Consider the following 25768-nt stretch of genomic DNA (forward strand, 5'->3'; position numbering starts at 1 on the left):
AGATTATCAGTTGTTGTGCCCTGTTCCTGTATAATATGGATGGCTGGTGACCACTCAAAATAATGCCTTCTAATATTTCTCTCAGAAACATGTGCTAGTTTATGATTTGTTTCTGAGATTGGAGGGATTTTAATCTGAGTATTCCATTGTTGCAACAAGTCTCGACCCCACAGGTTCATAGCTATGTTAGCGACATATGGTTTTAATTTTCCTCTCTGTCCTTCTGGACCTATACATTCCAGCCATCTTGCACTCTGTTTCACTCCAGATAATGTCCCAATTCCTAACAATTGAACGTTTACCTCCTGAAGAGGCCAAGCTGGATGCCAAAATTCTGGTGCAATTATGGTAATGTCCGCACCTGTGTCTACCAGACCAGACAACAAAACACCATTTATTTTTATCGTTAATTTTGGTCTCTGTTCATTAATAGAAGTTTGCCAAAAAATTTTCTTTATGTTTTCTCCTGAATTTTCTATTCTCTCTTTTTCATCATCCTGACCAGCATGATTTATTCCAATTGTCATTTGGTTATTTAATCGCTCAGAGCAGGGATTTCCTCTACAGCTGCAGGAAAGGTTTGAACTGGTTTTGCTATGGGGGCCTGCATGAGGCCCCTCCGGGAGTTTCCCGAAAACTGAGGCAAAGGATTACCCTGTCTGTCCTTTGTTGATCTACATTCGTTGGTCCAGTGTTTTCCCTTACCACACCTTCTGCATACTCCAGAAGGAAGGGGCATTCTGTTGCCATTGTTCCTTGAAGAAACATTGCTTCTAGGATTGACCTGTTTACAGTCCCTTTTAAAATGTCCTTGCTTTCCACACCCAAAACATCTAACACTCCTCAAACCTTTTGAAATTACTTCTCCTACCCACGTATCATGCTCATCAACCTCAACATTAATTGTTTCTCTAATCCAATCTTCCAAAGGTGCAGATCTTGCCCTTAACGGCCTGATTATTCTTTTGCATGCTGCATTCGCATTCTCAAATGCCAAAGCTTCAATTATTGCCTTACTAGCTTCTGATCCTGAGACCATTCTGTTTACTGCTGAAGCCAGTCTTTCTAAAAAATCTGTGAAAGATTCTTTAGGGCCTTGCATAACCTTTGTGAATGACTCATGTTTTTTTCCTGGTTCATCAACTCTGTCCCATGCATTCAAGGCTGCCATTCGACATAAAATTACGGTTTGAACATCATATAAACATTGTGTTTGTATTGAAGCATATTGGCCTTCTCCAATAAGCTGATCCTGACAAACTTGTATTCCTTTATCCCTCCATTGTGTTTCTACGTTTCTAGCTTCGTCCTTAAACCACGTTAGAAATTGAATTCTCTGGCTGGGTTCCAGAACAGCTTGTGCAAGGTCCCGCCAGTCCTGTGGTATAATCCTATTATATGTTGACCAAGAGTTTAACATTTGCTTTACATATGGGGAATGCATGCCATAAGATACTATTGCCTCCTTAAACCTTTTAAAATCCATCAGTTCAATTGGAGCCCAGATATTTTGTGTAGCCATTTGATCAGGCATCTGCTGTACGGTTACAGGATAAATTAAGGATGATTGTGTGAAAACAGGCTTTCTTTCTGTAACCTTATGATCCAAACTTGAACCAACTTCACTGTTAAAATTAACAGGTTTTTCTAAAGCTGTTATCCTGGCACTTAAATCGACTATCTTTTTAAATAGTAAAATGAGAATAAGCATGGTGATTAACTGCATAATTCCCATAATACTAATCTTTTCATATAGTTGTTCCATTGTCAGACTGCCTAAAATTTCAAACAAAACCCAATTTTCTTCCAATGTACACAGAAAACCCATTTTTTTAAATGTGGAAAAAATTTGTCTTTTAAATAGTTTCCTTTATGACTTACCAAATCTGCGTAGAACAGTAGAAATCTGAGCGAATTTCAAAACAGCCACCTAGAGTCCTAGGTGTAAATCCAGAGAGAGAGAGAGAGAGAGAGAGAGAGAGAGAGAGAGAGACAGAGAGACAGAGAGAAAGCAAGAGAGAAAGCAAAAGCGAAAGCGAAAGCGAAAGCGAAAGTGAAAGTGAAAGTGAAAGCGAAGGGGTAGCCGGCTAAAGCTTAAAGCCAGCCACTTGTTCCCTCTGAGCCGAGTCAAGGCTTGGCTTTACAGCCAGGGGCCCTGTTTAGCAGGGCAGGCCTGAGCTGTTTGTAGCACTGGCTTTAAGCAAGCAGCTCACAGTCCGGCCTGAGCCCAAGCAGACCTGGGCTGGGGCTAGGGAGCCGGCTGCTCCGGCTAGGGAGCCGGCCCCAAGCAGTTTTTAATGGATTCTTGTCACGTTGGGCGCCAGATGTAGATGTAACCAATCGTATTATTAAAATAAGAAACACAGAGCCAAGGTAAAAGAGAAAAGCCGAGAGGTCAGAGCTCAAAGATAAAATCTTACCTCCTGCAGTGCTCCTAGCTTCCCCGAGAGAGGGAGGTACTTCCTGTGTCCCTGTTTAAATAATCTTTCTGTTCTGCCTTCTCATTGGTTGTAAACCCAACCACATGACTGCCTCATCACTGCCTGTAAGTACCGCCCTCCAGGTCTTAAAGGCGTATGTCTCCAATACTGGCTGTATCCCTGAACACACAGAAATCTACCTAGCTCTTCTAACCACCACGCTCTCACTATGGCTCTAATAGCTCTGACCCCAGGGCAACTTTATTTATTAACATAAAATTAAAATAACATTTCAGTACAAATAAAATATCACCACAGACTGCATCTGAGCAAACTGTAATAATTGATCAGCAGGATAATGATTATCAATTTGACCCAAAAAAAATTGAGCAAAAACAATTGCCCAAGAATCATTATTTTGAAATAGCCAATCAATTAGTTTTTGTTTGTTTGTTTGTTTTTGTTTTAGTAAATGGAACATTTATTACATTTGGTTCCTTTCCAAAATACCTTCTAGAATCAAACCTATCCTGTTTTTCTTTGACTGATGCTTCTCATGGCTATCACCTGTCAAAACTGTTAAGGTCTATCATTGCAATGTAACCCTCAGCTGTTTCTCATGATCCCTTCATGTCTTCAAAACCATTATCATTTGGGAGTCTCTTAAATTGCAAAGTTTACCTGTCAGATCAAGGTGAATTCTTGTGTATTGAGGTGCAGCTTTAATATTTCATTAAGTAAACATTGTTTTTAAATCCTATCTTAAATAAACCTTATTTTTATAACATGAACCATCATATAGAAATCTATGCCAATCCAAAATACTTGAGGGTTGTTGCCTCCTTAATCTAAAAGGGGATACAGTGAACAGAGAGCTCATTAGGACCAAGAGAGAGATTCTTTAACCTCAATTAAAGATTGTTGCCAGCCACATGGCTGCCCACTTCATTATGAGGTCACCAGCCAAGATGGAGGAAGACCATGTGGTTGCTGTTTAAAATTAAACAATAATTACATGCACACATACACACAGTTGGATCCAACTTTTTTCTTGGGGGGAGGTTGAAACAGGATTTCTCTGTGTAGCTTTGCACCTTTCCTAGATCTCGCTTTGTAGACCAGGCTAGCCTCGAACTCACAGAGATCTGCCTGCCTCTGCCTCCCGAGTGCTGGGATTAAAGGTGTGTGCCACCACTGCCTGGCAGGATCCAACTTTTAGTCATACCCATATGGAGTTATAGAGTTAAATCTAAGTCACATACATGTCCACATACGTACATATATATATATATTTCCATTTTTAACATTTTGCAGTGAAGAATCATCAGCTATTTTTTAAAATGAAGAAAATCAACCAGAATTAACATAATATGGTTAAATTCCAAACACATCTTACAATTTTCCTTCACATTCAGCAAAGTTCACAAAACCTCTGACCTTCTACAACTTACCATTTACCTTCAGGTCAGGCCCTTCCCTATGTTTGCTCTTCTGGTTCAGCCAGACATAAACAAATTACTTTTTTTTCCCTTTCCTGTTACTATTCCAGTCTTTTGCCTTCTCTTGCTTTTCAGACAACATGCAAATTTCCATCAAAGTCCTTTTTATTGTGGTTTCTTCCCAGCAGTTTAGAGCATTGCATAGGCATAATATTTCAAACAGGAATAAAAGCATATAGATATATATGTATCTATCATAACAAAAAACTTACTTTTTCATTAATATATAAAAACCTGTATCATTGTGAAACATTTCAGATTAGCAGAATCTTATCTTTATCATAATCAATAATTATTTGTAATCAATTCTCTTAAATGATGACAAGTATTTGTAACTCATTGAACTTTGAGTTTGACCAAAATCCATGTATTTTTTTCTGTGGAGGCATAATTTTTCCCCAAACACAATATATTTTTTTATTTTATTCTAAAGTAAAAGCTTTTCAGAGTATGAAGGCTGGTAATTCAACATTTTTTCTCAAGTAGTGTCAGGACACAGAGGGTTAAAGTACAAGCTGCTAGCTAGCAGAAGAGACCTTGAAGTTATCACAGTAAAGGACTTGGCTTAGGAAGGATGGGAGGCACAGAGTGTGTCCTTGGACACCAGTGTTCCTGAAAAAAAAAAAATTGGGGGTAACTTTTCTGACTATAGTAATTAACAATTAACATCAGATTCTCTTTTTGGTGTTTGTTCAGCTTGTCAATTACAGGAATAAACTCCCTGCAACTTCATCTGCAGCTTCCATCTCTGCCCTTCCTGCTCCGAGAACCATACCCTCACCCTCTGAGAGCTGCTAGCAGCTGGCTGCAGGCTTCTTCTGCTGGTCAAGACCAGCTCTACCCTTGCTGCAGGACTGATAGCAAGACGGAAGGAGGAGGCCCTTGCCATGCCTCTCTCTCCTTCTCTTCAGGAAAGTGAGGGAGATCATTAGACAGAAACAAATAACATTTACAGACAACCAAGTAGTATGGTACTTCAGAACTGAGAAAATGGCCTCATTCACAGTTAGCAAGTTCCATCTAACAGATGGCTTCTCTTGCAATATGCAAGCCACACCTGGCAGGAGCTACCTTATTATCTCAGTTTAGTCAGGGGGATCCAGTCTCCTTAAATGCATGGGACAAAACAGTAACATAGTAACAATCAGAACACAGACCAAGATAAAGAGCGCTCACATTTACATTTACCAGCTGCAGTGAACAGATCTGAAAGTGAGACATTGGGCTAATGGTTTGCTGTCACAACCCACTTAATCTCTCCAGAGGATCCATTCATAGTCAGGAATGGAGGTGGGGGAGAATCTTGAGGTATAAGATTATTCATTATAATACTTAGCATCCTCTTCCTCTAATTCTGCCTCATTGCCAGGATCTAACTGGTCATTATCATCAAATAACTTTGTAAAAGCGTCCACATAAAGCAGTTGCTCTGGCAGAGCAGGAGGTTTAGTTTCAGTTTTACTTTGTTCAGGAAATACTTTATTCCTTTCAGAATGGAGGTCTAAGCTGTCCTGAATGAGTTTCCAGAGACTGAAAATATCTGTTGTAACTTTTTCTGGACCATGCTTGTCATAACACTGCTGTATCTTAACTGTAATATGTTCTACAAATTCTAAAAATTTACACAGTTGCTTATATCCTACTTTAGTACCTCTAGCCTTTAAGATACCTTTAAGTAAATGTACAAACAGCTGTTTCCTATTTCCTTGGCCCATACTTATTTTTACACTGGTTCACAAATTTTCTAACGTGCGTCTGCTTTTTTATTTACACATATCACTTTTACTCTTGAGTTGAGCTGTACTTACCACAGCTTACACTTTTTTTGAGTGCACTCCTTTTTTTCCTTCTGTGGTGTCCATTATGGACTCCTCCATACCCGTCCCCACACTGGGTGCCACTTGTTGGAGCCTGCCGACAGTCAGCTGGGTAGCTGGATAGCGTGCATATTGTAGAGACAATGAAGAAGACAGAAAAGAGTTGAGAGCTCTGCCAGTCAGTGCTGGACAGCCCCAAATTTATTTCACACCCAGCTTATATACAGTTTTCAAGGACAGAGGTAGAACAATGCATAGCATAGACATTCAACCACTATCCTGCCTTGCATCAAGGAGCAGGCAGTTTCATTTTCTATCTCAATGGACCTCCGGCTGCCATCAGCAGCCTGTGTCTAGCTAGATAGTGTGTTCTTTCCTGTGGGCTAATCAGGACTTCCACGCAGCCCTGGAGCAAGCAAGCATGGACTCTATTGACTCAGAATATACTTCAGATTCAAAATGGGAGACTGAGTCATTGTGGACTCCCATAGTCACTAAGAAGACTTTCTGGAGTTGGATCCAAGACTGTGAATTTCTAGTTGAGCAATCTTAGGCAAGATATGGAAAGATTATCTCCTGTCTTAGTTAATTTTCTGTTGCTGTGCTAAGATACCGTGACCAAGGCATCTTTTAGATGAAACAGTTTATTATGGGTTGTCAGTTTCACAGGGTGAATCCATGGCCATCAAAGTAGGGGGCATGGCAGCAAGCAGGAAGGCATGGCACTGGAGCAGTAGCTGAGAGCTTACATCCTGACCCAAAAGCCGAGTCAGAGAGGGAGCTAACTAGGCATGGTGTAGGCTTTTGAAACCTCAACCCTCCAGTGACACTCCTCCCAACAAAGCTACACCTCCTAGTCCTTCCTAAGCAGTTCCACCAACTGGGGACCAAGCATTCAAATATATGAATTTATGGGGACCATTCCCATTCAAACCACTATAATTGCCAATCTCATAGAATAGAGACTAAATGGTATCTTTCATATAGTGCTGGAATGTCATGAACACTAAATGAATGTTACTTCAGTTCACCTTGCTACTGTTACAGAAAAATTTTTACTTTGGTATTACCTGTATTAACCATTTGTTCTAGCTGGTAATAAAGGAATCCAACAGAGCACAAGATGTAATGAATATTTATCACGTATTGATTTTTCTTCTCACTTTTACATAAAATTGTTGTGATCTATTATGGATTGTAATATTTTCTTTCATTTTCATTCAAATCATTATTCCCTTCATTGCTCTTCTATCTCTCTGTTCTCCCTCTTCCTTCTTTCTCTCCCTCACCACTCTCTCCTTCCTCTTAATCATCAAATAGTACTGTCCATGATAAGATCCCCTATAACTCCTGGCCCAGGATTTCTATCTTCTAGGACACATCTGATAGCTTCCCCAATTTCTTGCATAGTGGCATTTCCCACAACCTTTACTCTCACCAGCTAATGTTATTACTCTCTCTGAGGCTCCCTGCATCTGGACATCATCAGCCTCTTCTATAGAAAAAAAATTGTTTCACTCTGAATCTCCTTCCTTCAAAGCTCAGGTTATAATCACCAGCTAATGGTATTCCCTGTATACACACTAAAAGGCCTTATTCTTTCAAGGTCTGAACACTAGTTGAGAAATTTCTCTTCCCCAACACAAGCTAACAAACCTGACCTTCAGAGCCCAAGTATTATCTTGGAATCCAGTAGCCTCACCACTCAGAGCCTGTTTTTATTCTTCTAAACAAATTGTTAAGATTCAAGGTCCATCCCAGCTGATTACTTGAAGTCTATGACATGGCAACTGGAACCTTTTTCCCATTGCCTAACTCACTAGTCTCCTCCATTATGAGCAGCACCAACATCCATTAAAACTCATCCTCAGTCAATAGTGAATCACAGTTCACCCTGCTGAATTCCTGTGTTCTGTTCTAGTCCTGCTTTCTGTTTCCTTATGTTTCCACAGACATTCTTATAACATTCCTGTATCAACAACTATCAATTGAGTGCTGTGTGAGTTCTAGGCCTACAGGTATTTCCTTAGATTAGTCAATCATGCCAATCCTAGCAAGAGTTAATTCATCAAAATATCAGTTCTTTGGAAGGAGGAAAGCTCAAGAAACTTCAGTCTTAGACCAAGAACTATAGGCAACTAGGGAATGCTGAGAGCAGAGTAAATAGTATTCTCCAGAAAAGAGCATACAAATTGGTTACACAATACCAAATGGTCAACCCAGAAAACAGATGCATACAAGTAATATTGATCATAATGCCAAGTGGATGTATTTACACATTTAGTTACACACACACACACACACACACACACACACACCATTTAAATGGAAAAGAGGTTGTAAATTTGAAAGACGCTAGGGTTGGGGCTATACATGGGATAATATGAAAGAAGGAAAGGGGAAGGGGGAAATTATGTAAGTGTATCATAATTGCAAAAATTATTTTAAAAATTTTAATGCAAATCTTCAGAAGAATTAAAAAATACCAGTTAAATTAAATTTTAAAATATCAATTATGAATTTTCTCAGCTTATGTCCCAAAATGTAACCTTAGTTGAAGGTCCATTACCCCACAGCTGCTTTGTTCTCTCTTGCTTATATTTTAACGATCCCAGCCTTCCCTGTTACCTGGCCTAGGCCAAAAGTACAGATTTTTGGAACTCTCTTCAAGCTTTTTTCCTACCATCATATTCATTGAACATAAGTCTGTGTTCTACATGGTATAATTTTTATAAATTTGGCACAATTTGTATTTTAATGTTAGAGTGGCATTTAGAAAAATTGCTAAGAAATCATAAATAGCTTGAATGCTGACACATGATCTAAAATAAATAATGGTTATAAAATCTCTATCAAAACTACCACCTAGACATTTCATAAAATAAATTATTTTAAAAAATGAGTAGCCGGGCGGTGGTGGCGCACGCCTTTAATCCAGCACTCGGGAGGCAGAGCCAGGCGGATCTCTGTGAGTTCGAGGCCAGCCTGGGCTACCAAGTGAGCTCCAGGAAAGGCGCAAAGCTCCGCAGAGAAACCCTGTCTCGAAAAACCAAAAAATAAATAAATAAAATAAATAAATAAATAAAAAATGAGTAAGAGGTGGTGGTTTGTTTTGTGAGTCACAAAAATGAAAAATTATATACCACCAAAGGATAGACTAACATTGGTAAGTCTATACTTGAATTTCCTGGTTTCCAGACACTCCAGGTTTTTAAAACAAAAAATACACAGTTGTTGTCTTTCAAGGTTTATGGCCTCAGTGGATCATGGGAAATACAAAGGAAGGCCTGAATGAACACAGACCCACTATATCATAAACAGGAGCCAAGCTTAACCTTTTTGTTGAAGTAATTAACATACCAACCCAGCTTGCCATCTTGCAATTTAGAAGTGGCTCCTAGATAAGGTTTGTATAACCCAGACTCATTAAGCTTCCAAAGAAACACGTACCCACTACTTTCTTTTATCCACATTTAAAATTTCCTATGGGAAGCCGGGCAGTGGTGGCACATGCCTTTAATCCCAGAACTTGGGAGGCAGAGCCAGGCGGATCTCTGTGAGTTTGAGGCCAGCCTGGGCTACCAAGTGAGTTCCAGGAAAGGCGCAAAGCTACACAGAGAAACCCTGTCTCAAAAAAACCAAAAAAAAAAAAAAAAAATTCCTATGGGAAGCAGAAGTGTTTGAAATCATTTCAGTGAGCTCAGTGCTTTACAAATTATTAGTCATTCAGCTCAACAGCTCTTCTTCAAATATCTTCAAAGCACTCTGAAAATGCTTACCATCTCAAACAGAAGAAGTTTCTGAACATCTCTTACAAAACTACAAAGCATATGGAAACTTCCTAATTACCTTTATAAGTAGTTTACCTAGAATGACATTTCATAAATACAATATATTATTAGTTTCTGCCATACAATTTCTAGAAATTACATATATATTCAGTTCTCAACGATAACCCTACAAGTTTTTAGGGAAACTGAATTCCAGAGACTTCACTCTTATTAAGTACATGTGCATTTACGTTTACTGCACACACACGGTGCATCAAGCACCAAAGATGTTCCAGCTGCAGCAAACAAGTTAGAGATGGTTTCTGCCTTAGGCAGCTTTTGTTTATATAGGAAGATGGCAGAGAAGAAATTGTAGTGGATGGAGTCAAGCACAACCTGTTATTGAAGATTAAGTGAACTTCCATTTCTAGGAAGAGACATTCTCAAAGTTATACTAATGCATAGCCAAAATAATAGCCACTGACTTTGCGCCTGACACTAGTAAACCTTCAGGAGACCTTAATTTATATGAATTTCATTTACACTAAAGTGTGGAGTCTTGTAGGGCCCTTAACTTTTCCATCTGAAGAAGAGCCCTGGCTTTTATGTTGGTTGATTTCTATTTTGGTATTATGCTTCTCTGTTTCACTTGAATGCCTTCCTTTTCATCTATAGGTGACAGAAGGCCATTGGAAATGGGGTGGTGTCACAGTTCAAGTGAACAGCGCTTTCTTCACTGGCATCTATGGAATGTGGAACCTGTATGTCTTTGCTTTGATGTTCTTGTATGCACCATCCCATAAGAACTATGGGGAAGACCAGTCTAATGGTGAGTCTCTGTCTTTTCATTGCAAGTTCATTCAGGATAGAACAGACCTTTGTGTCTTCAAGATTTAGATGCTAGAGCCCTGTGTTCATCAGTTAATCTTTCTTCCAGATGTCTTTCTAATACAAGCAGAGAATAAGTGAGCACTCAGGGGATTTAAGAACCATAAAACAAAAATATAACACAAGATAGATAGCTCTTGAAATAGTCATTTTTTTTGTTCTCCAAAATCTATTGAGAATGTTTATAAAATATATTCCAGTTACAGTAGTAAAGAATAAAATTTGTTTTCCTCACTTTTCCTTGAATAAAACAAACTCTTGGAAAGTATGCCACATTTATTTCTCCAACCATGGAGGTCAAATCTTGAGATATTGGGTAAAGGTTCCTGGGATTTGATTTCTTTTCCTTGGTTCTCTTCATGTGTTTTTGCTGTGTGTGTGTATGTGTGTGTGTTGGGATCAACCTAGGATCTCATGTATGCTTAGCAGGTATTCTCCCATTGATCTATATTGCCATTTTTTCAAGAATTTTTTCCCCAAACCAATTTCTTTTTTGCTTTCAGATAATTCCTATCTTCTAGTGCTGAGAATGCCACCTTTTCCTAACTTATAATCACAGAAACCCAAGACACCCTAAACTAATTGTATTTAGCCAGTCTGGTCATGTCAGAGGAAAGGAAACTGAGTACCAGAGAAGAGAAGTTGTTAAGTCTCTGCACTAGCCATCATAAAAGGAAATGATTGTTTCTTTCCAATGCTGTCCACATGTAACAGATGGCTATATGTAATAAATAGCTAGTTCAATAGCTCTTCTTTTGTTTTACCTCCAGTCTTACTCTTTTTACTCTTTTTCACACCTGCTTTAACCTAACTGCATCCTCATTATTAGGGTAACCATAATATAACATTTTCTGAAATTAGAACACTAGTGTGCTCTTAATGCCTTGGTACAGAGATGGACACCTGGACATCTCCTTGCATTAAAACTTGGCCTCATTTCTGTATTCAGTGTGTATGTATCATGAATGATTGGATTCTATCTTCATCAGAGCCTGCTGAAACTCTGTCTTTGGGGTACAGTCTACATATTGTCTCCTTTGTAAACTATTTCTGATTATCAACATTAGGACACAGAAAATTATGCTAAATGGAACATTATTTCTGAGGACTGGTGGCATGATTTTAGTAGTCAGGTAAGTTAAGCCAGATTGATAAGCATCAATGAAGTTTTCACTTCAAGTCATCCTCATGCCTTTCATAAACTAATTTTTATTGTGGCTGAGGAGATGACTCAAATGCTGAATGGCTTGCCGTATAAGCACAAATATCTGAGTGTGGGTCATCAACACCAGTGTAAAACTAGGCATGGTGGTACATTGTCTGTAACCTAGACAGTAGGATAAGGAAAGACAGGGAAAAGACAAAGACAAGCAGATCCTTGGGGCTTACTGACCACTCAGACTAACTAAAACAGTGAGTTGCAAGTTCGTTGATAAATCTTGTGTCAAAAAAATAAGGTGAAAATCAGTTGAGGAAGATACATGACATCTATCTCTGGCTTCTACCAAATGCACACACACACACACACACACACACACACACACACACACACACACACACATTTGCCCATGTACTTTATGCACATGCACAAACAAATATGTACACATACATATTATAAATAGTTTGTACTATGTCATTTCTGGTTTTTAGTCTATCTCTGGCTTGCTCTATCATGCCTTTCTAGAGGGCTTAAGACCTAGGCATCTGTCAGCCTCTCTTCCACAGCTAGTTCATGTGTTACAGTATGTAGCAAAGTGGGGCATGCAGCTTCTTAAACAGCCAAATTCCTTATTACCAGAACAATGGGGCTCTGGATTATAGACAAGAACATTGATTTTATTTCATGGTCCTCCTATAGGACTTTAACAAATACTAAACGGCCTTGTCCTTGAATTTGGGAGTTTTTGTCTTCCAAGGAAATAGTACATAAAACAATTACTATGTTCCCTAGATGTTGTAACAAACATGCTAACAAGTTGTCTTACTAATAAGCATTGACTGCATGAAACTTCTGTTTTTTGTTGGCAAATCTGCTAACCCTTTGCACTGCTTTTCTCTATTATAAACAAGCTCTTCAAGTTCCACACTATCAGATTCTGTGTTTCTTTCTTATGCTAGCAATGAAGAGCAAAAGGAGACCTCCTGTCATTGTGACAACTCAGGGAAATGTCTGTCACAGATAAAACTGTGTCCACCCACAATACTACTGAGCATGTGACACTCCAGAGCCATGACTAGCTTCTTACCCTATACAGTAGCTTAAAAATCTCACAACTGAGAAATGTTACAATGCTGTCCTCATCAGGGGTTTTCGTGGAAGACAGACTGATTGATTTATAATGCCGTAGAAAACTCAAATCCTAGTTCACAATAGTAGAACATCTCCTATTTTTTAAAAATGTATGCTTGGGCCAGGTGGTGGTGGTACACGCCTGTAATCCCAGCACTCAGGAGGCAGAGGCAGGTGGATCTCTGTGAGTTCAAGGCCAGCCTGGTCTACAGAGCTAGTCCAGGACAGGCTCCAAAACTACCCTGTCTCGAAACCCTCCCCCCACCCCGCCAAAAAAAATGTATGCTTGGAACATTCATACCCTTGCATTATCAATATGGCTGTGATATGCCACTGTCATTTTGTGTCTACATTTTAGAGATACTAAATATCTTAATGTTTCCTTGTAGTGAAGTATCTTAATGCCCCAAATAGCATATTTAAAAGAGTCTTAAGCACTTAGTAGCAAACATTTGGGGCACTTTATGCTAATCATAAACACAGTTTAACAATCTCTGCATATTGTGACATCACAATAGCTCTCAAGCTCTAGCAACTTGTACCCTGTACTCTTCTGTGTGGCATCATGACCTCACTCAGTTCTAGAAGGGGCTCTCCACATTGGGCTTCCTGATCACCTTCCTTCTTTTATCTTTCCCTTTCAATCTTTCATCTTCCAGCAGACAACATAGTAGATCCTGTGAATTCTGGAATTTTAGGCAAGACCCCAAAGCTTCTTGGAAAGGTCTAATTTGAAATATTCCAGAAAAAAAAAAATACAAATGAAGTCAGGAAGATATACTGTATTTTTAAATTCCCTCAGTATCTGAGTGTCATTTATTCTCTGCAGCCTTCCTATGTCCCTTTTCTCTTTTCTGGAGTGTTTTCGTTGTTGAGCTCGCATAACAAATAGACCTAGGCTCTTTGAACCCTGTCCCATCAAAGCTACCTTCACTCAGGAGGGATCTTTACCTTGAGGCACACCTGCTTTTCAGTGGAGTATTTGTCCCTAAGCTCCAGGAAAGAGTGACAGTGTGGGATGCTAAGCTCATGCTAGCTGGGCAGAGGTAAAAAGGAGCTGGGGCAGGCAAATACTGATGAATAATGATGAGTGTGTACTACCTGGAAGATGTGCTGGATCTTTGATTCATTTACAAAAGAAAAAGATAAAAAAACTCTATATTCATTATTTTTTAAAACATAATCATCACCACCATTATCATATTAGCACCCAAAATGTAAGACAAACATAATGTTAACAGTAATCTTTTACACTGAATCAATTTAGATCTACAAATATAGCATTCTTGTTTTTCCAATTCTGCTCTGAACCAGAAATTTTCTTATAAAGAATAATCACTTAAATTCGTCTTTGAAGGTGAATAAGAAAAAGGCTAGTATGGAACTAAGGAAAAGTCCATAAAAAATGATAAGAGTCATTATGACTATATGAAGAAAACACACGCTCTGAAGACAGTCACAGATGGCTCAGATCCTGGCTCCAGCACAGACTATATTTGACCTTGAGAAACAAATATAAGCTCACAGTATTAGAATTATCTGGTAGTAACTCTTGAGCAATGGTGTGTTATTTGACTTTGATGGTTATAAGGATGTAATTATGGGATCCCTTTTAATATTAGAAGACCTTTGTTCTCACAAAAAATCTGTGAAACACTCATAATGGCCATGGCATGTGCAAGTTCCCTTAATTCTCCATCTGCCCCCAGTAATGCTTTCAGAGGGTTTCTTTTTGTGTTGTATGGGAAAAGACTTAGAGCACCCAGAAGCCAAGACAGAGATAGACTAACAGATGGAGCAAGACTTTGGCAGAAATAAGGGTTAATGGAGTTTGGAGCCAAATGAAGGAATCCTTACTCCCCTTCTACTACTAGCATATTCTCAATACCATACCCTAAGTTGAAAAAGTTGCCCTGCAAAATGCAAGAATCATAGATTTTGCTGTACAGATTTTCACTGTAAGTCTTCATCTATCACATTAGGTAAACTAATAATGCTTCAATATCCTTCCATCTAACAAGGAAATATAGGTCATGCTAAGTCTCCAACAGTGCACATTGCAAACATATATAGAACACAGCTCCCTTGTTGGCTCTCAGATTTGTATGCTAAAAATGTATCAGATACTAAAACAAATTAATATTCTAAAAGTCCCCTACATTATTAGATTATATATTTATTGTCTATAAGCATACAAATTATTAGTATATATTTACAGCTTTAGCACATTGTACTTGAATGTCATACTTCGCTGGTGGTCTTGTTGGTCTTTGGAAACTATAAAATCGAACATATGGTAGAATCTGAAGGTCAAGAGCATAAAGCCTGGTCCATATTGATCTAGTGTGTATGTGTATCTGCATCTAATATTACTGTGAGTCAGTTTGGGCCTTGGGAAGATTACTTATCCTTTGCTTTTTCATCAGCAGAATGGGAATGATATGAATATTGCCTCTGTTAACAGAATGGTTTGTGGATTTCTGCATCAGTGTTTGTACAACATGTAAACTTGTAACAGAACCAGGAGTGATACTGCACACCTGTAATCTTTGCAATCCACAGGCATAGGCAGTGGGATCTTCAGTTTGAGGCCAGACTTGGTAAATAGTTAGATCCCATCTCAAAGGGAGAAAGAAAGGAAGGAAGGAAGGAAGGAAGGAAGGAAGGAAGGAAGGAAGGAAGGAAGGAAGGAAGGAAGGAAGGAAGGAAGGAAGGGGAGGAGGAGGGGCAGGGAGAACTGTCAGGCACATGATAAGCATTATAACATAGATGCCTATTTTTGGGTTTTGCTTGTTTGTTTTAGCTTTTTTTTATTTAAGCCAAAGTATTTTGGCTATTTTGTTATGTAACCTGCAACATCATACACATTTTCTAGGAGAAAGTAATCCATTAAGTAAACACTACTCCTGTAATAGTCAGGATTGCCTTTGAAATTCTGATGAATGGAACAGACATGCCATCAGAAACTGACTTTGATATGATGGCTCAGCCTAAACATACAAATCCATAAGTCACTTTCTTCTAGCTCATGAATGTGCATGCATTTATGTGTGTGTGTGCATGCACATGCACATGTAGGCCATAAAAGTAGAAGAGGGACCATGGAAGAGGGGGGAGGAAAAGAGAATGATGACGTACATATGATATGAAAATGAAAGAGGGCTGTAAGAATGTGCTGTTTGAACTCTGAGATTCCACCTTACGCCTGTCAGAATGGCTAAGATCAAAAACACTGAGGACACTTTATGCTGGAGAGGATGTGGAACTCGGGGAACTCTCCGCCACTGCTGGTTGGAATGCAAGCTTGTACAACCACTTTGGAAATCAATATGGCACTTTCTTAGAAAACTGGGAATCAATCTCCCCCAAGATCCAGCTATACCACTCTTGGGCATATACCCAAGAAATGCTCAATCATACCACAAGAGCACTTGCTCAGCTATGTTCATATCAGCATTGTTTGTAATAGCCAAAACCTGGAAACAACCTAGATGCCCTTCAACTGAAGAATGGATAAATAAATTGTGGCACATATACACAATGGAATACTACTCAGCAGAGAAAAACAATGACATCATGAGGTTTGCAGGCAAATGGATGGATCTAGAAAAAATCATCCTGAGTAAGGTAACCCAGACTCAGAAAGACAAATATGGTATGTACTCACTCATAGGAGGATACTAGATGTGGAACAAGGATGACTGGACTGCTACTCACATCACCAGTGAGGCTACCTGGAAAACGGGACCCCCAGAAAGACACGGAGAAATGGATGAGATCTACATGAACAGCCTGGACATGAGTGGGAGCAATGAAGGGCGAGGGTCGAGGGAAAGAGAGCAGGAGATCCTAGCTGGATCAAGAAAAGAGAGGGAGAACAAGGAATAGGAGACCATGGTAAATGAAGACCACATGAGAAAAGGAAGAAACAAGGAGCTAAAGAGGCCCACAGAAATCCACAAAGATACCCCCACAAAAGACTGCTGGCAATGGTTGAGAGACAGCTGGGACTGACCTACTCTGGTGATGGGACGGCTAAACACCCTAATAGTTGTGCCATAAACCCCATCCAAGGACTGAGGAATCTGGATACAGAGATCCACGGCTAGGCCCCGCGTGGAGCGCTGGGAGTCTAATTAGTGAGAAAGAGGAGGGTTTATATGAGCGAGAATTGTTGAAACCAAGGTTGGATAAAGCACAGGGACAAATAACCAAATGAATGGAAACACATGAACTATGAACCAAAGGCTGAGGGGCCTCCAACTGGATCAGGCCCTCTGAATAGGTGAGACAGTCGATTGGCTTGATCTGTTTGGGAGGCATCTAGGCAGTGGTACCACGTCCGGGGCTCGTTGCATGAGTTAGCTGTTTGAAACCTGGGACTTATGCAGGGACGCTTGGCTCAATCTGGGAGGAGGGGACTGGACCTGCCTGGACTGAGTCTATCAGGTTGATCCCAGTCCTCGGGGGAGGCCTTGATCTGGAGGAGGTGGGAATTGGGGGTGGGCTGGGGGGAAGGGGAGGGGGCCAGGAAGGGAGAGAACAAGGGAATCTGTGGCTATTATGTAGAACTGAATAGTATTGTAAAATAAAAAAATAAATAAAATATATATATATAAAAAAAAGAATGTGCTGTTTGTAAAAGTAGTGGTTGTCCTTGGCTTGAGATAGATTTGTCAACTTCTCACAAGCTTTGTTATGCATTTCTTCTCCTGTCCAGAAGTTGATTTAATGAAAATGCTGGAGGCTGACCTAATGCTTCTTTATTTAGAATATTCTTTGCCTAAGTCTTGAGAGCTGATATTTAATGATGTAATAGATTATGGTATACCATACTGAAAAATGGATCTATAATGAAAAACAAATACCATATGTTATCCATGAACAAACATACCAGCCAAACAATCTAGTTCCTGAGTGGGATGACCTGTGGGATTCTAAGACTTTTAAGCCCTGGACAGTCTCTGAGGGGCTCTCGGTTGCTCTCTGCCCAGGATAGTATCCAAGGGACTGTCACAGGTCACTTAATGTTTAGGACAGTGTCTAAGGACTGTCAGGTCACTCTCTGCCCCTAACCCGAACTCTGAGTTTAATTATGTGCTTAAACTAAGAAAATGCTTAGTTCCATAAAATACTATAGTTATATAATATAGAAATCATGCACATGCTTCTACACACATGCCCACATTTCATGTTCTATTCCCCTGTACTCCTATCTACCAATATGTGTATATATGTACCTCTCAGAGTGAAACTGACCATTGATTCTGGGTGTTTTCTACTCTCTTCTCACTAGTTTATTAGTTCATTCATATAATAGTAGAATATTGGCTAGCAGACTTTTAAGTGTTTAGCATTATTTTTTCTCCTAATTAAGGAAAGGCCATGTCATTCCATTTTAGGCAAACAATTCTGTCTTGGTATCTAGGCAGTCCTGAAAGACTGAAAGGAGAAAATTTGTAACATATTTTTGGTTCTTTGTTTCTGAAGCCCATAATTGCAGTTAGTATATATTAACCTGCCTGACTCCTTGGTTAGGATAGGCAGATCTTGTTTGTAGGAGACATAGTCATTGTATATGTTATCATCAATAGCTGCTATGTGCCTATTGAGCCATGCATATCTGCTGTGAGGTCTGTTTTACTGACTGAACCCACTGTGTTGGCCTCAGAGTCAGATGCCAGGCCTTACTTTATGCTTTTATGTACCTATTCCTCCATGGGCATGGGGGTTGGTTCCCTTGCTTTTCTTCCCAGGCTTCCCACCTTTTTAGCTGGAATGATCATAATTGACTGCATCTTAACCTGCTCTTATGAGTATTAAATAAGATTGGATAATAAGTATTTATAATAACATTAAGTACAAGGTAAGCTTTCATTAAATGTTAATAATACTATGAATGATATCAGCAGTGATTTAACTCATGTATCATTTATGACCTGTCTGAGGGCAAAAAGTAGTATTAAAAAATGTCTCAAAAAAACAAAAAAAAAACAAAAAAAAAAAAAAAAAAAAAAACAGAGAAATCCTGTCTCAAAAAAAAAAAAAGCCGGGTGGTGATGGCGCACGCCTTTAATCCCAGCACTCAGGAGGCAGAGGCAGGCAGATCTCTGTGAGTTCGAGACGAGTCTGGTCTATAGAGCAAGATCCAAGAAAAGTGCAAAGCTACACAGAGAAACCTTGTCTCGGAACCCCCCCCCCAATATATATATATACACAAATGCTAAACAAAAAAGTTGAGATAGCCTATCAGGATAGAATGTGAAGTGCCTCCTTGAACAAATATAACACCAAATACCTTGTTTCAGGTGACCTGGGTATTCACAGCGGGGAAGAACTGCAGCTCACCACTACAATCACCCATGTGGATGGACCAACTGAGATCTACAAGTTGACTCGTAAAGAAGCACAGGAATAGGATGCTACAGTACTACACTCGGCTGAAATTGTCTCTCTATCCAGCCCCTTCCCTAGAGTGGGAAGCCTACTATACAGAGCTTAGTGAAAAGTGACTGCCTAGTGCCTCTTAGGTATGTTTTCTTAGACCAGTGGATGGACATTTGTCAGATAACTTCCTACAGTGGCTTTTACAAGACTGCCACTAATATATCATGTATGATAACAAAAACTGGTATGACACATTTTCTGTGATCATTGTCAATTAGTGACATAGCAACATCTGTAGCAGGTGGGTTAATAACCCTCACATGGAGGGGTATACTCCTTGGGATGGTTTTGGCCAATGGGGTCTATATTGAGTAGATTATGACTTTTTTTTCCTGTTTTATATTCTGGGATATGTTTAAACATTGTTTGTAGTCCAACATTTGTTTATGTCATAGCCTTTTCACCCTCCTCCATGGGCACTTTCTTTTTCCTATTTATATCACCAAGTAGCCAACTGGGTTATTATTTAAGTTGTCAGTGTAAATCTGGCCATTTTTTAGTGGCTTAATACAAAATAACCAAATTTCATAAGAATTTCTATCCTGCCAGAGGTATTTCAGCTTTGAAACCAAATCTGTGTATCTGATACTAATATGTCTGCTAGATGTGGATTGCTCAACTACCCAAGTAGAAGTTCTGCTATTAAATGGCCTTTGGGTCCTAAAAGCTTTTTTTTTTAAACTTCTTGCTTAAAATGTGTTTTCTTTTGATAAGATGCTTCAAACAACCTCCAAAACTGTAAATCCAATCATTTGAATAAAAGGATTGTAAATATGCTCTCCTTGCTGCCCCAGCCATGCTCAGGCATGCAGATTTGAGCTTGCCTCGATCATGGAGTGGCTTGGTGCTGGCAGAAGTAGACTATCTATTCCTGGAGGTGAAGCAATACCTTTTATAGCAGGTATAAGCCTTTCTAAGCCAGCAAGGAATATGTGAGGTATCAGATGCTTTAGATCCTCATGCATACAGATTTCATTTTCACACCCGCCAATAACCTGTGAGATTTTTATTTGTTTATGTTTTTTAATGCTAAAGAAGCTATATAGCATAGGAGATAGAACACTGGATCCTGAATTTAGAAGGTAGTTTCCTATCAAAGGTCTGTTATGCACTAGTCGGATGACCTTGTTCAAGCTGTCTGACATGGCTATTTTCTCACCTAGAAACTCGCATTCATAAAATGTCACTGTGTGCAGAGTCAACAGTGAAAAATAATTAGTGTACATGGGAATGCTTCATCAGTTATACATTCACATAAATAGATTCCCTTTGCAATCTAATAACAATTTTATGAGAGTGTCATTTTGAGATACTGCTGACTGAAATTAAGTTTGTTGTATATTCTTAACTTCACCTACCTGGAAAATCCCACCTTGTCTTTTTCCTAACTTTGACAATGACAAACAGTGACAGAGAAAACACTTAGATCCTGGCTATTGTTTTTAATGCCCTTTGCTAACCTGGTAAATATTGAATAGGTATGTGATTCATTGTACCCAACATTTACTTACTGATCCTACACCCAGGTATAAAGAATCAAATGTAGCTTGTTCTTATGTTTCTAGCAGGGAAGATAAACTTCAAGCACTATAGTGATCTCCCCTTCTTGAAGACGGAGTGACGTGTCTCTATTCTTTGGAATGGGATAAGAGCATTAAAGAAGTATTACTTCTCCCAGGGCCAAAGGATAGAGGGTAAAATATTAGAAAAGCCATAGAAGCAATATAATATTGATAAGGTTTGGGTAAGGTTGGGTGTCTAGCCTAGATGGTGTGTAGAAAGGCACAAGATGAGCCTTGTTCCCTTTGAGCCAGAATACATATGATTTTCAATGTCATAGTAAGAATTATCAGACTGCTGCAAGTTTTAGACAGAAATAATGTGGTTAGAATCACCTCTGAAACAAGGGAAGGCTTGATGGACCCAGCAATGAGATCACAGGCCAGAGCCAGGCAGTAGCAGAGGATGTGGAGAAGGGAGGATTATTTTGGAGATAAAACAGAGCAGACATAGTTTGAGTGTTTTGAATGCGAGCTTCATAGAGAAGTATTGAACAGAGTCAAATTTCAGGCCCTTGCTAAACAGGGTACTAGTAGGTCCTCTGTCACAAGTAGAGATTCCTGGGTGAGAGATGTCAGTGTTTCCATAAATAGTAGAATGCAAGTTTACCCCAAATAGGACATTCCTAGAATAATTAATGGGTCTCTGGAAAAGTTGCATTAACCAAAAAAGAATGGGCTTGAGGAGAGCTCTAATGGAGCTCAGCTTTAAGAAATCATGTTTTCCCCTAGAGCAGTTTTATTTACAAGCCCTGAACTTTAGTCTCTCTCATTAAAACCATAGACAGTATGTCTTAGTGCCATTCAAATTATACAGGGAGTCAGGTCAAACAGCTTGACATTGTGGTAGGTTAAAAGGGGAGAAGTTGGGCAGAGAAGCAGAGCAGAGTTGATTGATGGACATGCTGAGCTGCGAGGAGGAAGATGGTTGCTCTGATTGGAGCCAGAAGGAAGGCACCAATCTGAGACCAGCCATTAAGGAAAGACATTTATAAGATGAAACAAAACCCAAAAAATGTCAGTGACTAGGATCTAGAAACAAGTTGTGGATTTAGCTCTGAAGGACTGAAAAGATACTTTCAGTGCATATGGTCGAGAAATACCAGTTAGACAGTGAAGGAGAAAATTGAAATCAAAAGGAGAAAGTTTGTAGTCCTGGGAGAGCCACCAAGAAAGCTACAGTTCTAAGGGTGAAGATGAAGCCTAGCCAGCTCCAGTCAGTAGAAAGTATCCTGGAAACTCCTCAAAAAGTGAAAAAAGACTGTTAGAGACAATCAAATCAGGAAAAAAATATAGTCTTGTGTACCAGTTTACATATACATCACTATAAAAATAATTTTTATATGACTTCAAGGATATTTCACAAAAGTATAAAAGATTACCATTATCTATAAAATAAGATTCACCAATATGTTCAACAAATAAGTAGAAAATAAAATCACTTCCATTTGGCTCTTGGGGTTTTGTATGTATGTTATACTTACCTTTTCCCCTCTGGGAAAGGGACTGTGCATCAAAATGAAGTAGTGGTTCTGTGCATGACCCTTGTGTAGTTTAACCATCCCTCAGAACTGATGAAATTCACTCTAACAATTCTAGTACCTGAGTTCAGGCCATACGGAGCTTGTACACAGGATTCTGGAAACGAAGCTTCCTGTGTCACCTACAGAGTGAAGTATGTAACTGTCTTTGGGCTCCCCACTCTAGTCACTTCCTCCTGCCTGGTAATCACTGGGGCTAACAGGAAGTAGGAGGATTTTTTTTTTCCATGGGTAATGGATGAATGCATAGAAATGGATACCTTTTAAAGAGATCATGTACAAGGCTACCTCAGGAGTAGCTATTTTAAGATAGGATTTTGGTCAGGGAATGGTGAGTAAGAGTGAGTGAGCACATTTCACTGATCCTGCTCTCACTCTGAATGAATAGACCTGTGTTCTCCATTACTGCCTTCTTGATTTAGGTTGACTTTTTTCCAGCAGACATTTATCTGATGAGGTCAAGTTGCCTGTGCATGCTGACTGTCATGAATATACTTGTACCTTTATCCCTCAGGATCATTTTTATCCTGACATGTTTACAAAAACATTTCTGACTTCTATAAGTTTGTGTTTGTCATATATTAGTTACTTTTCTGTTGCTGTCATAAAACACCACAACCTTCCATAATTTATGGAAGGAAAGTTTAGTTTGGGTTTCCTGTTCATGATGGGGAGGCATGTCAGAAATCTGCAGGCATGGCAGTAGGAACAAAAAATGAGAGCTCACATCTCAAAACAAGCACAAAGTAGAGAGAGAAATAGGGTGAGATTTTAAGCTCTAACAGCTGACCCTCAGTGACATACTAACTCCAACAAGGCTGCACCTCCTAATTCTCCCCCAAGTTTATCCAGCAACTGTGGTTTCTCATTTAAACCACTACACCTCATGTCTTCTGAGAACTGATTGATTTCTTGTTATATAAGGATTTCTTGGTTTGTGACTACATCAGTAGCCCTTTTTCTGCTGAAATCAGAGGGGTTTTCCAGAAATGTTTAAACTATTTTGTGTAAAGAGTTTCCTCTTTTCTCACCACTGCATTTAGATCTTAGAGTTAGGACTGTCCCTCGGTGTTTGTAGCATGTTTCTTTTCTGACTTTTCATTTTTCTACTGACAGCTCCTTCCCATCTCTCCATGTGCAATCCTGTAGACATAGTTTCCAGATAGTTTCACCATTACTTGTTATTAACTTCAGTTTTGTTTCTCATTCTTCCAAAATACTACATTAAGAATGAAATAGTATTCTGACTGGAACAGATTAATGTGAAAATGATACTTTCTGTACTAAGGACCAATGGCAAACATTTTTATTTGTTTCTCATGACTTGTGACCACACCACCACTAACACAGTTAGAGATTTAAATATTGTTAATGCTATGTACTCAGCAATATTTTTCATCCCTACTTCATGTCTATAAGACATTATCTCATATTCAGCCCATTACTCACAGGAATTCTACTGTTTAGCCTCTTAAATAAGTGCTACATATGAGCTACCACACCTGACTCATATTTTTTTTAAATCTTAATTTTAAGAATTTACATCTGACCCTTTACTTTCTCACACACAAATTCAGTGAATGGAGTGTATCTTTAGCTTTTAAATAATTTTTGCTTATAATTTGTTTAATTTCTTTCCAAGTACAACATGCTTTCAATTGTAATATATACACATATATGAATATATTCTTATTCAGGACCAGAAAGCCTTCCTTTTCCCTATACCTTTGCTATGTCTGGCTCTATCCTGTACAAACATATATAACACATAAAGAAAAAAGTATAACAGGGACTAGAGAGATGGCTCAGTCATTGTGAGCTCTCAGTGTTCTTTCAGAGGACCCAAGATCAGTTATTAGCACCCATGTTTGATATCTCACAACTGCATATAACTCTAGCACTAAGAGATCCAATGCATTCACCTACATTCACCAACATCTCCATTCACATGTACACACTTCACTCTCCATTCACAAAATTAAAATTTAAAAATAAATTTTTTTTTTTTTTTTTTTTTTTTTTTTTTTGAGACAGGGTTTCTCTGTGTAGCTTTGCGCCTTTCCTGGGACTCACTTGGTAGTCCAGGCTGGCCTCGAACTCACAGAGATCCGCCTGCCTCTGCCTCCCGAGTGCTGGGATTAAAGGCGTGCGCCACCACCGCCCGGCTTAAAAATAAATTTTTTAAAAGAATGCCACCACAGTAGATTGTGTGGTAATATGTACTTTATTATTTTTGAATTTTCCTCTAATGACACATGCTTGTAGTTAGTGGTCATATTTCATGGGCTATGATGCTCAGAGTGGTAAAGTGAGGCATCCATGGTCATATCTATTGAAGAGACAGGTGGACCTGCAAGGAGTATGTCAGCATTTGAAGTATACTGACAGTAGAAAGAATAAAAAAAAATCATTTTGAGGTGCAACACAAATGGCATTACTGTGAGAAAAACTCCAGTGTTGGGAACTAACAGACTTTTCTTCACTTCCATAGACAAAGTAAGTGTCTTCCTCTACTGGAAAAAAAAAATGAATGACAGCTATCTTTGGAATCTGGGAAAATTAGTCACTCCTGTAATTTCTGCTTTTTAGTGAGTTCTGTTCTGAGCTCTGGGCCCTCAGGGCTTTTCCTTTGCAGCCTAACATGAACTAGGTGATTGTCCCAATTCTGAGAGTGAAACAGAAGGCCATGCCAGTGATGTCCTTTGCCAATATTGGGTATGATCTAGATTTTCTATGTACTAGGTACTTATTTCAGGCCAGTGGCTTGCATTTCATTCAGTTTGGGGATGGCACCAGCCTCACGGATGGTGGTGTGAATGAATGGCACTTACTGATTCTGCAGCTTCTGCAATGACCTTCCCCAGGTGTCTTTCGTTGTCTCTTTTGAAGCAAAATGTGTCTTAGAAATTCTTTCCATCTTGATGAATCAAGTTTAGGATAACCCAGCTAAACATACTGCTTTTAGGGATGCTAAGAGGCAGAAGGTGGCTGCAGTGTGACCAAGATCTGTCTGACACCATGTCTGGGCACATAAAGATGTTGCACAGACAATACAAGGTACAGGAAACTCCAGATGGAGAACTTCCTTTAGATATATCTTTTGTATGTGGAAGGTTTAAAATAGGAGGCTGTCCCTGAGCTGGGTTTTAGGTTATTCCTAAAAGAAGATCTGAGGCAGAGATTTGGGTGCAATTTAGGGCTTGGAAGGTGATAAGGATACAGAGAAATGAAGAGCAGAGGCGGAGAAGAGGGAAAAGTGAAGAATTCTTTTTGATGGAACCTCTGAGGAGCTCAGAACCTGCTACAGCATCAGACCATTCTGCAGAGGAAACTTGGAGAGGTAACCACCCACCCTCTGATTGGGCCATGAACTGTTAGCTACTTGGAACTATGGCCAGCTCTTGGAATATTGAGAGGGATCTGATGTCCTCAGCTATATGTTTTGATCTGTTCTCAATAACAAACTGTTAATTGTAAAACCTTTGCAAAAATTCACTAAAGGAAAAAATTGTGAACTTTTCATAAACATACCACACA

At 39.2% G+C, this 25768-nt stretch overlaps 1 protein-coding gene across 1 annotated transcript in view; it reads left to right on the plus strand.

The window, feature by feature from the left end:
- Positions 1-22143, plus strand: part of Wls (Wnt ligand secretion mediator) — a 116864-nt gene extending 94721 nt beyond the window's left edge. Inside the window, exons 11-12 of the mRNA XM_006998053.4 lie at positions 10182-10335; positions 18993-22143. Of these exons, the coding sequence (XP_006998115.1) occupies positions 10182-10335; positions 18993-19102 (264 nt within the window). The 3' untranslated portion in view covers positions 19103-22143. The remainder of the gene's footprint in view (positions 1-10181; positions 10336-18992) is intronic.
- Positions 22144-25768: the final 3625 nt, after the last annotated feature.

The sequence above is a fragment of the Peromyscus maniculatus genome, chromosome 6 (assembly GCF_049852395.1).
Source record: "Peromyscus maniculatus bairdii isolate BWxNUB_F1_BW_parent chromosome 6, HU_Pman_BW_mat_3.1, whole genome shotgun sequence".
Lineage (NCBI taxonomy): Eukaryota > Metazoa > Chordata > Mammalia > Rodentia > Cricetidae > Peromyscus > Peromyscus maniculatus.